Consider the following 12,761-nt stretch of genomic DNA (forward strand, 5'->3'; position numbering starts at 1 on the left):
CCCCTGAAACTCTCACCATACCTGCTAGTCTGCCTATCCACCTGTCCATTGTGCCCTTTGTCTATGCACTCCTTCTACCCTTGTTGGGGAAAGATCCAATATTTATACTCTTTAGTCTCAGCGTACCCGCTGAGAGAGTCCACTGTGCCAAGGGAGCCACTCACAGCTGAGGTATGGTATGGCACCCCTTGCCAAAGCAGTCCCTCTCCCCTTTTTGGGAAAGGATCCAGTATGTAGGCCTTGGAGTCTCAGAGACCCCTCTGAGAGAGTCCACTGCGTAAAGGGAGCCTCCGGCAACAGAGATAGGGAAGTGACACCACGTCCCCTGGGATCACAGCTTACTGGACTTTGGACATTGCTTTGATTCGTCTACCGGTTTGTGTCCCCGTCGCCCTCCCCCTCATCTTTCCATGTGATGTCCTTCATTACCTGTCTACTTCCCCAGCTCCTCCCCTCCCCTGAATCTTTCCCCTTGCTTGCTTTTTCCCTTTTGTATTTGTGCTTATTGTTTATATCGACCTTACAAGTAACTATGTTGCCATGCTCTAATAACTGTGCAACCTTTGTAACGATGTAACCTGTAACTATGATCTGATGCTCAAGTAAATCGCTCTGATACCTCCGGGTCTAGCCAGCGCTATATAAAACCTTTAAAATAAAAAATGTAAATAAAATAATGTTTATGATAGAGAAAGGAACAAATATAGAAGTACCATGGGATCATATGAAATTCGTAAGCACTCTTTCTGGTAGAGAAAAAAGACAAGGGTTGGAGACCAGTCATAAACCTGAGACAATTGAACAAATCTCTCATCAACAGACCCTTCAAAATGGAGGCTATCCACCTCCCGAGAGACATGCTTCTAGAAAAGGACTGGCTAGAGAAGTTGGACTTGAAAGAGACTACTTCACAATCCCCAAAGTTCCAACCATACCTCCAAATTACATGGAACTGTTGTCTGTTCCAATTCCAAACTCTCCTCTTGGGCTATCCTCTGCTCCCTGGTGACATTCTCATTATGTCCCAGCACCACTCTCAGATTCGTCAAGTCCTGAATACAGCTGTAAATCTCTTAGAGAGTCTTGGCTTCATAATAAACAAAAGAAAATCCATCACGACTCCCTCAAAATCAGTGGAATTCTTGGGATTCACAGTAGACAAAATAAAATCACTTTTGCTACTACCCTGGAAGAAAATCACGAAAATACGCAAAGAATACGACTTTTGTTAAAGTGAGACCTTTTGTCCCTAAGAGAACTAGCCAGACTCCTTGGCCTCCTATCTTCCTCTATCCAAGCTATCTTCCCGGACCTTTACATTATCGAGCCCTTCAAAGAGTGAAGGATAAAAGCCCTCTGTGCTGGACTATGGTACGGAGACAAAGTAACCCCAGACCTTGAGGCCAAATCAGATGCCTGGAACGGCAAAGCCATTTTTGGAAACTCCCCAGAATTCATTCTAGAGTCAGATGCGAGCCTTCATGGCTGGGGAGCATGCTTACAGAATCAAAGCAAGGGAGGTCTATGGTCCTATACAGAGAGCTCATAGCACATAAACTACCTAGAATTAACTACTGGCTTTTATGCTCTAATGAGCTTTAAACGTTCCCTACAAGGCAGATCGGTTATTCTAATAATGGACAATGTATCGGCTGTGGCATACATAAATCGCTTTCGGGGTATAAATACCTCAGACCTATCAAAGCTAGCCAAAAAACTCTGGATGCTCTGTCTACAACACAAGGTAGCCCTAAAAGAAGAATACTTACCGGGAAAAGGCAACATCACTGCAGACTGGAATTTGAGGTTCCTCCAAGACCACAGCAACTGGAAACTCAATCTGAAAGCCGTCAGAACTTTAAATCAGTTCTGGGGCCCTGTGGAAGTAGATCTTTTTGCAAGCAGACTGACATTCCAACTGCAGAAATATTTCAGCTTGATGCCAGACTGCGGTGCTCAAGCAATCAATGCCTTTTTCCAACCATGGAAAGGAGTTCAAACATACGCATTTTCCCCATTTGCAATGATCCAGAGAGTCCTCCAGAAACTGAAACAAGACCAATGCTCTTTAGTACTAATAACCCCTTACTGGCCCTCCCAGACGTGGTTTCCGATGAGCTTGGAATTAGCCTGCAAATTACCCTTTATACTTCCAGCTGTAGAAGGCCTTTTAAGAGACTAGGGGCCAGATGTAGGTAATTCATATTTACTACTTCTTAAATACAGAATTTTACCGATTCAGAATTTAAGAAGTGGTAAATATGAAGGGGGGAGATGTAGGTATTTCCAGATGTGGAAATACCGAATCGTTAAGAATCGGTATTTACCGAATCTGGAAATACCGAATCGGTATTTCCTATTGATTCCTATGGGCTGTGAAGCCCATAGGAATCAATGGGCAATACCGATTCTGTAATTACAGAATCGGTAAATACCGATTTTAGCAAGGGTGCAGGGGGTGTCACTTTGACACCCTCTGGCACCCCTGTTTTTGGCTTGTGTGCCATGTGGCACACATACATGCCCTAAGGGCATGTATGTGTGCCACATGGCACAGGTGTACATGCACAGATGTGCATGTACACCTGCATCGGTATTTTACCATGCAATTGTATTGCATGGTAAAATACCGATTTTCAAAGCCCTGTGTCAATGTGCAACTTGGCACCTACATACCGAAAATGCATTTTCGCTAATTTTACCGACCGGTATATTTACCGATTCGGTAAAATTACCGAAAATGCCTGCTTTTTTCCCCCCTACATCTCAAAATCCAATTACCGGTCGGTAACGGCCGAATTCGGCCGTTACCGACCGGTAATTGGCCACCTACATCTGGCCCCTAGACGGAAGGGAAAACCCCCTAGTCTAGACAGGGACTTTGAACTTTCTTCCTTGGAAAATGTCAAGATATTTAATGAGATCATAGACCTTTTGAGACGAGCTACTATACTCCTCCAAGAGTCATGAGCTACTGGAACCCACTATAGATACAATGGCATCTGGAGAACTTGGGTACGCTGATGCCTGGAGAATAATCTGGTTTCCATGAGGCTCCTATCGTACATGAAGGAAACTTTTTTGTTGAATATGAAAGATGAATTACTTACAGATCAATTAATTGCTACATATAAGACTAAGGTGATCACCCGAATCTAAATACAAAACCCTATGGGATGTTAAGTTACTATTCGATCGTTTTTACTACCTGGCCTGAGAACAGATACTTAGATAAGAAGAGACTTTCTATAAAACTAGCCTCTCTACTCTGCTTAATATCATGCCATAGAGTATCAGAGGTTAAAGCACTAGAAGTAACTAATAGAGTCTATGAAGCCTTTGGTATCAATTTTGAGAATATTAAGATAACTAAGACTATGTCAGATACAATTTTCTACCCAAAGCTAAACGCATGCAAAAAACTTTGTGTGCTAGATTGTATGATAGAATATGATGCAAGAATGAGCAAACATCATGCAAATGGAGTTAACCAATACTTATCTCTTTTGTGAAACCCTTCAAACCCATTACATCAGCTTCTATAGCAGAGGGGTTAAATATACAATGCAATCAGCTGGTATTGACCTAAAAAGGTTCCAGGCACACTCAATAAGGGGCACTATGGCTAGCGAATCATTTTGGAAAAGGGGTCAACTAGATCACATTCTTATAGCAGCTGATTGCTCAAATTCTAACACTTTTGCTAAACGGTATTGTAAACCTATTGAACAAATGGGAAACAATGATTAACTAACACAATAATACCCAAACCATAAGGTGAATGCCTGAGCTAATACAATTCTGTACCTATCTAATGATTAACCAACACAATGATACTCAAGCCATATGTAGAATGTTGGCATTTTCCTGTCCTAACTATTGTGTGCCTACAGCCTGTTCCTGGTGACATGAGTGGGTGTAGCTGGCAGTTGGACTTTGTATATTCCTCCCAAACAGTCACTCAATAGAGGGATTAGGTGTGCGTGGATGGACCGTCACTGGTAGGATGGGGGCAGAGATGGGCACAGCAATACTTCCAACTGAATAGGCTGTCCCTTGCCTTCACACAAAGGACTTCTAACCACTGCATTGCTCATGCAGCTAGCCTAGAGACAGGGTAGGGAAGGAATGAAACTCCAAGCACTTCAAAGGAAATTATATGGGAATGTGCTACTTCAAATATGGTACCAGGTTTAAAAATAGGATCCTCAGATACACTCTTCAGTTCACTTTCTGGACCTGTGAAAGGACTCTCAGAGGATTGCTTGCTGTTGTGGCCAGCTGTGCACTTCAGAAGGATTATTTGCTACACCTGGAAGGAGTGCTTTCCTGCATGAAGCCTGCCTTGAACACACAGAGGTCTGACCAGCTGTTTGAGCCATGTTCCACTTCTTGAACTTAGGACTACCAAAGTGATTCACAGGGTTAGCTGGCTGGACCCCTTATCACAGCCTCAGGGACAGAAAAGGCTCCAACCATTTTGAACTCGCACATTGACCCAGCCTGAGTGAGTCCTAAACCCCCCACAAGTGGTGCCCCTCCAGTTCTCAGTCTTTGGTGGTGGTTTTAAATGTCCCCATATATATTAAATCCAAACATTGGGACATTACTTCTATCTGTGAGTCCTAGACACCGTTTTCTTTGTGTTGTCCTATTTATATTTTGTGCCCTGTGTAGTAAGCATAGCCTCATTTTGAGTATTGACACCAAGAAGCGTAAATTATAGAAAGTTGTGGAGTCAGCACTTTTTTGTATTTCTCTATGTAGAGTTCAAGGACTTTACACATTCTGTCTCATGGGAAGATCCTGCCATCTAATCATTAGTTAGTAGTGCTCAAGTAGCAGTTTCAATCACATGCTCACCTTTCCATTCACTGAATAAAAGTCTGCTAAAAATGTTTGGATTTTAGCATTATATGCACCAACTGGAGTCTGTCCAGAAGCTCGTGTATGTCGAAAGAACACGTTTTTTACTGTTTTGCTTGCATACTGGCTATTTTTGCATAAAATGCATGTTATACTTTTAGGTTTCCTCGAGGTGTGTTTCATTTTACACTCTCACCTATGTATGTCCATCCCTGGCCTCTCATACCAGTTTGATATATCTCAAAGAGAGAATCACCATCACTGGTACCCAACCCTCAAATATACAGAATGTGGTGGGAGGGGATTACAAATATATAGAGGCCTTGAAAGGCTGGGGTTCTTGCATCCCCCCAAGTGCAAAGAACTTTGGTTATTCATTCCCACCATACCTGCATATGGGGTGGCACAGGACTCTTTCTCTTAAATCCACCACACATTTACTAAGTATGGGGGGATTTCGCCTTCATATTGACCCAGTTCATGGAGGTTTTTGGCCTCATATTTAACATGTGTAGGGGATTTGATTACACTTCTCAACATGGCCTTATAGGGGGAGACTAGGGTCCCTTACCCTGTGCATTGCCTAAGAATGCGGGCAAATTTGCACCCTTCTCCCCATGCCTTGCCCAAGGTCAGAGGAGAATTAGGCACTCTTCTTACTTTGCCTATGGGTGAGGTAGTTGTTTGAGAAAAATGCTACAGATAGAGCAAACAGATACCCTACTACTGCAAGAAGATTGTGCCACATCACAGAGGAGCAAGGAAACTCAGACCTGTGTCACCGCATGTTCTGAATTGCAAAGATGGTGGTTAGGCAGCTGAAATCTGTCCCCCCAATTAGGTAGAAAATATTTTGGAGGACTACAATGAACGGGGAAGCTCAAACCTGCCCCAGCACCCGGACTGTTATTGTGTGAGGAACTAGGGTAGTTTTGAACTGCCCCGTTCCTCATCGCACCAAAACACCATTTTGTCCATCAAGGAGTAGGATAACTCGGAGCTACCCCTGCACCTTGTTGCTAATGCTGAATAGTTCACAGTGGTGGCTTACAGCTACCCTTGGACAAGGCACGGATGAGAAAACATATTCCCCTGGACTTGGTCAAGGCAGGGAGAATGGAGATGCACATCACCCCGCCCCTTGTACAAAGTGGGGTGATTAAAAAAAAATTACATGCCATGTTCTTGGGTGACACATGTTAATGCTCTTAAATGAAGGGGTGACAAAAACAACTAAAATCCTGGCCCTTGTGACTGGCAGGGGAGGAAAAGCTGCAAAATACCCTGCTGTACCATTGTGCGAAAAAGGAGAGTTCATATACCTGCAAAGATTAAATGAAAGTCTGAAACCGTTGAACAAAGCAAGGGATGAATGAATGAGTACTTGTATAGCGCACTTATACCCTGAGGTGTCTTGGCGCTGTACGCATACCGCCGTGGAACCCTTCCTGGCTTTTCCCTGTGAAATGCCCACTCATGGGAACCCCCAAGGTGAAGCCAGGCATCCCAGTGCTGTTGGGGCCATTGTGGAGATTAACCCCTTCTATGCTGATGACGGCCGGGAGCCGTCATAGCACACAGTGCTTGTGTGCTGATGACGGCTCCCGGCCGTCATGACCGCACCCGCAATCGGAATGTGCCGCACAGAGGCAGAATCGCGGCCGCGCCCAAGGGGTTAAGCAAGCTATTGCCCAGAGTTGCAGAGTGGGACCCATGATTAGAATAGTCACCGAGGCGAGAATTATCAGGTCCGAGGAAATTGAACCCAAGACCCACCAAGGCAGGAATTGAACCCTGGTCCTGGGCCAAACCTCTGCATCAGGGTCTGCCGCTCTAACCATTGAGCCACACTTCTCCACTGATACCTAGGGCACTCCCTTTCTGTCACTGGGCAAGAGGTGGGGGTGGTTACAACTCATATTGCTTCCGCAGCCAATAGAAAATAAAATAAAATGTAATGCTACTCTGGGCTAAGGCTTTACCTTGCTGAGACTGGTTCAGAGGGATCTTGTATAGTGACAGGATTATCATCAATCTTCAGTGTAGCAGCTGTCACTGTTCACCTCTGCAGACATAACTGGTCACTCTGTCTTTCTACCAAGTCTGTAACTTCTGTGTCTACTGATCATGATATCTAGCCAGCTTTCTTTTGATGATATTGGCACAGAGAGAATGTAATACATTTAATGATTTGTACCACATATAGGGGAACATTAGGATGGCGGGCGGACTTTGTCTGCCCGCCACCCTAACCGAGAACGGGACCGCCCGCCATAAGGGCGGGGGTCCCATAGGGGGAATTAGGATGTGGCCGCCACAGTGGCGGGCACATCCTACATGTTTATCATTGTGGCGGGCGGTGCACTCAGCACCGCCCGCCACAATGATAAACATTTCAGCACGCATATGCAAAGCGGCAGGCACCGCGCGGTGCCTGTCGCTTTGCATATGCAAATGTGGGGGGTACCATAGGTACCCCCCATGTGCACCCCCAACACTGGCATCACCTGGGGGCCCCCCGGAGGGGCCCCCGCAGCAATCACCGCCTGCCTCTCCGTGGCGGCATTGCCGCAGCGGAAAGGCCCCTGAATTTAGCCATCGTAATATGGCTGGCGGTGTCCATTGGACACCGCCACCATATTGATCTATCACCGCCGCGGTCGCCGGCGGACGGTCTTCCCATCCGCCGCTGTCCCCTCCGCCATCCTAATCTGGCGGGGGGGAATCAGGACATGCATGTCGGGAGGATTGCCTCCGCCAGGCCGGCGGAGGCAATCCGCCCGACATCATAATGGGCCCCATAGTTGGGACTTCCCTAGTTTGTAAAGACGTCCAATTGGATGAGTTTTCTTGAAGGAGAAATGGCTAGCCACCCAGGGGATGGAGCAGAAGAGAAGGGTCTTTTCTGTACTGACAATGGCACAGCTGTTAGTGATGACCTCCCTACATCCTGGGAACCATTAAGAGTCCGCCAATCCAAGAAATACTTCTTTCTTGAGGATTTTATTTCTCATGATACTGGAAGGTGCTACTTCAGCCAGGGACTGATTTTCAGCAAACCTCTAGCATTTTCAGACAGGCTGGTCTGTGGGGCCAAAGGATTGTGTTCGTCATCCAACTCTTTAGTGTGACTCACCTTTTTATCAGTCTGACCCCAGCTCCCTAATAATAATAATTGAAGGTCGTTGAGTAGCATGGTCAACAGGTGGTTTGCCACCTCTGCAGTGCTTTCCATCTGCAGCTGTGGCTTGGACTTGCCTGTAACTTCATGTATAAAGACAAGCCCCAACATGCCCTGGGGCTATAAAGTTTTCATCCTGTTGCACTCTGCCATGGATCAAACCTACATCACTGGCACTGCCTTTGCTACATACTGTAAATATTTAGAGCACACATTAACACTGGCCAGCAACTCACTAACATGCCCCATTATTCAGAGCACTTTTTGGTGGTAACTGGAAACTTTGGCGAACAGTCATTAGAAGCTTTGGGAATTCCCTGGTGTTCCTTTTTCTCCTAGGATTCATCTCAGATTCCAGTTAAGCCTTCCTTTTTAGGTCTCGGTATATCCGGTCTGCCGAAGGCAGAACCGGAAGTCTGAGAATTGTTGTTAGTAAGAGGGCTGCTTTATCCCTCCCTCTTTTTGGCTCTCCTTCCATTGGCAGGCTTCCTAAATGGAGGCCAGCCATTGGAGGAGAGAGCCGTCCTTCCGAATAAGCTCCGTCTTTTTCGGATTTGGGGGCGTAAGTTTTGCTGTTCTTTAGACAGTGACGTTGTCTGTCACTCAGGACAGCAAAACCACGCCCCCATTCCGAAAAAAATCGAAAGCTTCCTGCCGCCATTTTACGGCTCCTTAAGATGAGGTAGGCTTGCTGTCCTCGTTTCCCGCTGTCTTTTTCCCGCCCCCCTCCCGCTGTCCGTGTTTGTTCCCGCCCTCCTCCCGCTGATTAGGTCGGCCGTTGTATTATTTCCCTGCCGTGGTCTTTTTCTCGCCCCCTCCCGCTGTCCGTGTTTGTTCCCGCCCTCCTCCCGCTGATTAGGTCGGCCGCTGTGCTGTTGTATTCTTTTTCCCAACCCCCTCCCGCTGTCCGTCTTTCTTCCCGCCCCCCTCCCGCAAAATAAATCATTCCGTAAATCTGCGGCGGCACCTTGTAAAATGCGAGCGATTCCATAAAAATGGGTTTTGTTTATGCCCGATCAAAGGTCTGCCGCGTGTGAGTCATTAGGAGCGGTGGGGCCAGTGTGAGCGCAGAGAGCCGCTGCCACGCAGCGCACCATGGAGGCCTACGACCACCTCTACGACTCGGTGCAGCCCCCGCTCTACGAGGAGATCCCCGACGGGCCCCAGAGGGGGTCCCCAGGGCCGCAGTCGCCCCTCCTGCCGGGGAAGGAGTCAGGCTTGAGCCCGTAATGCCTGCTGGTTGCCGCGAAGCCCGGGAAGGACACGGCCCCGGAGAACGTACCTCGCGTCATGCCAATGTGCGGCTGGTGGTGGCTGTAAGGGTGGTACACCACCGAGGACTGCGAGCGCACGGGAGCCCAGGAGGTGGTGAAAATTGCTCCTGCCGCTTCCTTGCACACACGCTGTGTTGAACACAAGGCCCATAGCTCCCGCCACTGCCGAAGGGTCCCAGCACAGGAAATCGCCGAGGCTCGAAAGCAAAACCTCTGATGTCTCTCCCACTACAGTGGAGCCCAGCCGGGGGTAGAGGCTCCGAAAAACAGCCGGCCCTCAAGGTCCACACTACGTGCAGAGGATTCGGCGCTCCCCCCGCCCACACATCGCCAAGGCTGTATCTCTAGCAGCCAGTCTGGGGACCCCTGCTGTTGCCCGCTCCCGTGCTCTCCCCGCTGCTCCCCAGCGTGCAGATGCCATCCAAGTTACAATCTCCGTCCACCGCAGTTTCCTCAGTTGACGACGAAAACAAGAGCCGCTTCCTCTGCTCTGGCACGGACACGGGCAGTCAGGTAAGTTTTCTTTAAATGCATTTTTTAACCCCCCCCCCCGCACCCCTCACTCTGTTCACCCCACAAACTTCCTGCCCACAAAGTCATGTTTACTGTGCATGTCCATCGGCCCACCCATGGTCATCCTGGCTATGCTTTGCTATGCTATGTACGTTTGAGTATAAGTTATTTGTCCACACATGGGCATGCCTGCCTGTATGCAGCTGTACTATGTGAGACCTGCAGCTCTAAAAATGTTAAATAAGTTTCCCTGTTGCCTGCTTTGCCCTGTGTGGGTTGCACCCACGGACACTTAGAGGCAGAAGGCTCCCCGGCCAGTCTCAGCTCACCCCTCTGCTGCACCCTGTTGTCTCCTCTTGTCTTCCAGTTGTCTCTGGGAGGAGGCGGGGGTCGGGCGGGCAGAGATGGGAGAAAGCTCACTTGCTAAATACAGGTTTGCCAAATGAAGGTTGAGGCCATTCCCCAGTCTAACCCGTGTCGGAAGGGCGAGGGTTAATGATCCTGCCACCCCGAGGGGCTGTGACGTATTTCTCGCCTGACAAGCAGGACCAGACGTCAGTGCCCTGCTTCTATTAGCCTCAAAGACAGATGGCTCTCCCGCATGTCAGGCTGAGCTATAACCGTGATAGTCAATCTCTGCATGTTTTTCTGTCTACCCGCCAGTTGGTGAGTGTGTGTGACTGTGTGTAACTATGTACTTCTGTTTGTGCATCTGTCTCTGTGTTTTCCAGTTCCTGTGGTAGTTTGCTTGCCTGATATGTATACTTGTATTTATCAGTGTCTGTTTCTCAGTCTGCGTGTTGTCTTTTTTGTTGGTATGGCTGTGTGTTTGCCTGAGTGTTTGTGTGTATGCTTGTGTTTGCCAGTCTCTGTATCTGTTTGGCAGTTTGTATGTTGTCTGTTTGTTAATCTGGCAGTGTGTATGCATGGTTGTGTTTGTCAGTCTGTGTTTGCCAGTTTGTGTGTAGCCTGACTGTATGTGTGCTCACGTTTACTAGGTTGTATTAGTCAGTCTATCTGTTGCCTGTTTGTTGGTTCGGCAAAATAAATAAAAAATGTCATGAGCAATGCTAATAGCTCTACCTTTAATAATGCCGAGACCATTGCATTGTAAATGCTTGTTTTATGTTATCTCCCGGTTGTGAAAATAGCACCTCCTCAACAGGCTTGCATAATGAACACCCTAAATTTGAGGGCTATCCATGTCCTCACTCTTGTACTCCATTTACAAATGCTGACACATATAAATCTACAATAAAGCAAACAGATCCTGTTCAAATTCTATTGGGAAAGGTAATTTTCCGAAAGTAGTTAAATGATACATCAAATACAATGAGTACTTCTGTGAGAAAAATAAGTCACCTGTACTTAGAAGGCTACACTGTATCCCACAGTAGAAAAAGCTGTAAACCTTATAGTGTGGTGAGAGAAAATTTGTATATAATAGAAACTTTATAGTATCTACAAATAAAAAATACTCTACAGTCCAGTTGCAAATTTGTCTCTGGATACTATAAGTAAATAGATTTTTTACATAGAGTAAGTAGATCTTTCACTCTATATGCATTAAAACTTTGGAACTTCTTACCTGAGTCTACTCTTCAGAGAGCCCATCAAAACATTATTGTATCATTTGTCTAGGACAACAGTAATTATTGGTTGGATCTGCTGAGGATCCTGGCAAATGTGTTGTATTCTGCTACATTATTTGCATAGTGCTTCATAACCCTGATGAGGCAACTAAGTGCTTTCACAGTAATGGAGTCACTGGGAATTTTGATGTGCATGGTCGAAGGGAGTCAATTCATAATACGTGTTTATCCGAAGAGTAGTTTGTCGTGAAGATCAAACACTCTGAGAACTATATAAAGTCCAGTTGCAAATTTGTCTCTGGATACTATAAGTAAATCGATTTTTTTACAGAGAGTATGTAGATCCTTCACTCTATATGCATTAAAACTTTGGAACTTCTTACCTGAGTCTACTCTTCAGAGAGCCAATCAAAACATTATTGTATCATTTGTCTAGGACAACGGTAATTATTGGATGCCTTGGTTGGATCTGCTGAGGATCCTGGTAAATGTGTTGTATTCTTCTACATTATTAGCATAGTGCTTCATAACCCTGATGAGGCAACTAAGTGCTTTCACAGTAATGGAGTCACTGGGAATTTTGATGTGCATGGTCGAAGGGAGTCAATTCATAATACTTGTTTATCCGAAGAGTAATTTGTCGTGAAGATCAAACACTCTGAGAACTATATAAAGTTCAGTTTAAGGTGGAGTGTTGCATATGCTTATACTCACTCAGTTGTAGCAGCAGCAGGAGCAGGGAGGTCTTGATATTTGGTGTAGCACTGGATGGCAACTGAAAGAGAAACAAAAAGAAAACACATTGGTATTAACTAACTTATAGAGTTGTACTCATGGGATAATATCAAGGAGTCATCCCTTACATACAAGTCTCAGTTACAAGTACCTTAGTAAAATTCCATCACCTGTGTAAACTTCTGTATGAACGAGTATCGGGATTTGAAGGTTGTCATTAAACCCTGAATTTTACCTGACACATTTGTGAATGAGTATTGGAATTATGAGGTTGTAATTAAAGACTGATTAATACTTGATACGTTTTTGCAGGTCTAACCTGCTGAAATTTACTAGGTGAAACATACCTGGCAAATACTGAGACAAGCAGATTTTGGTGTACTAAGCAGCAGTAATCAATAATCATCAAATAGGATGCTACATAGCAAGGGAGAGGGGGCATCTTTAAACCATGATAATGGTCGTCCCACCTAATTTATATGTGGGTTGACCATTGGTGTAACCATGGTGGAGACTACTTCATCTCTGCCATGGTTAGACCCCTTTCATGGCCAGACAGGGTGAAGGCCATCAGAAAATTGGCGTAATGTCCTTCTGCTC

General features: G+C 46.0%; 1 protein-coding gene across 1 annotated transcript in view; it reads right to left on the bottom strand.

The window, feature by feature from the left end:
- The window catches only part of LOC144754936 (uncharacterized), a 403,817-nt gene that overhangs the window by 265,989 nt on the left and 125,067 nt on the right, over positions 1-12,761 (bottom strand). Inside the window, exon 3 of the mRNA XM_078643299.1 lies at positions 12,141-12,201. Coding sequence (XP_078499425.1) covers positions 12,141-12,201 — 61 coding nt within the window. The remainder of the gene's footprint in view (positions 1-12,140; positions 12,202-12,761) is intronic.

Source organism: Lissotriton helveticus, chromosome 1_1 (assembly GCF_964261635.1).
Source record: "Lissotriton helveticus chromosome 1_1, aLisHel1.1, whole genome shotgun sequence".
Lineage (NCBI taxonomy): Eukaryota > Metazoa > Chordata > Amphibia > Caudata > Salamandridae > Lissotriton > Lissotriton helveticus.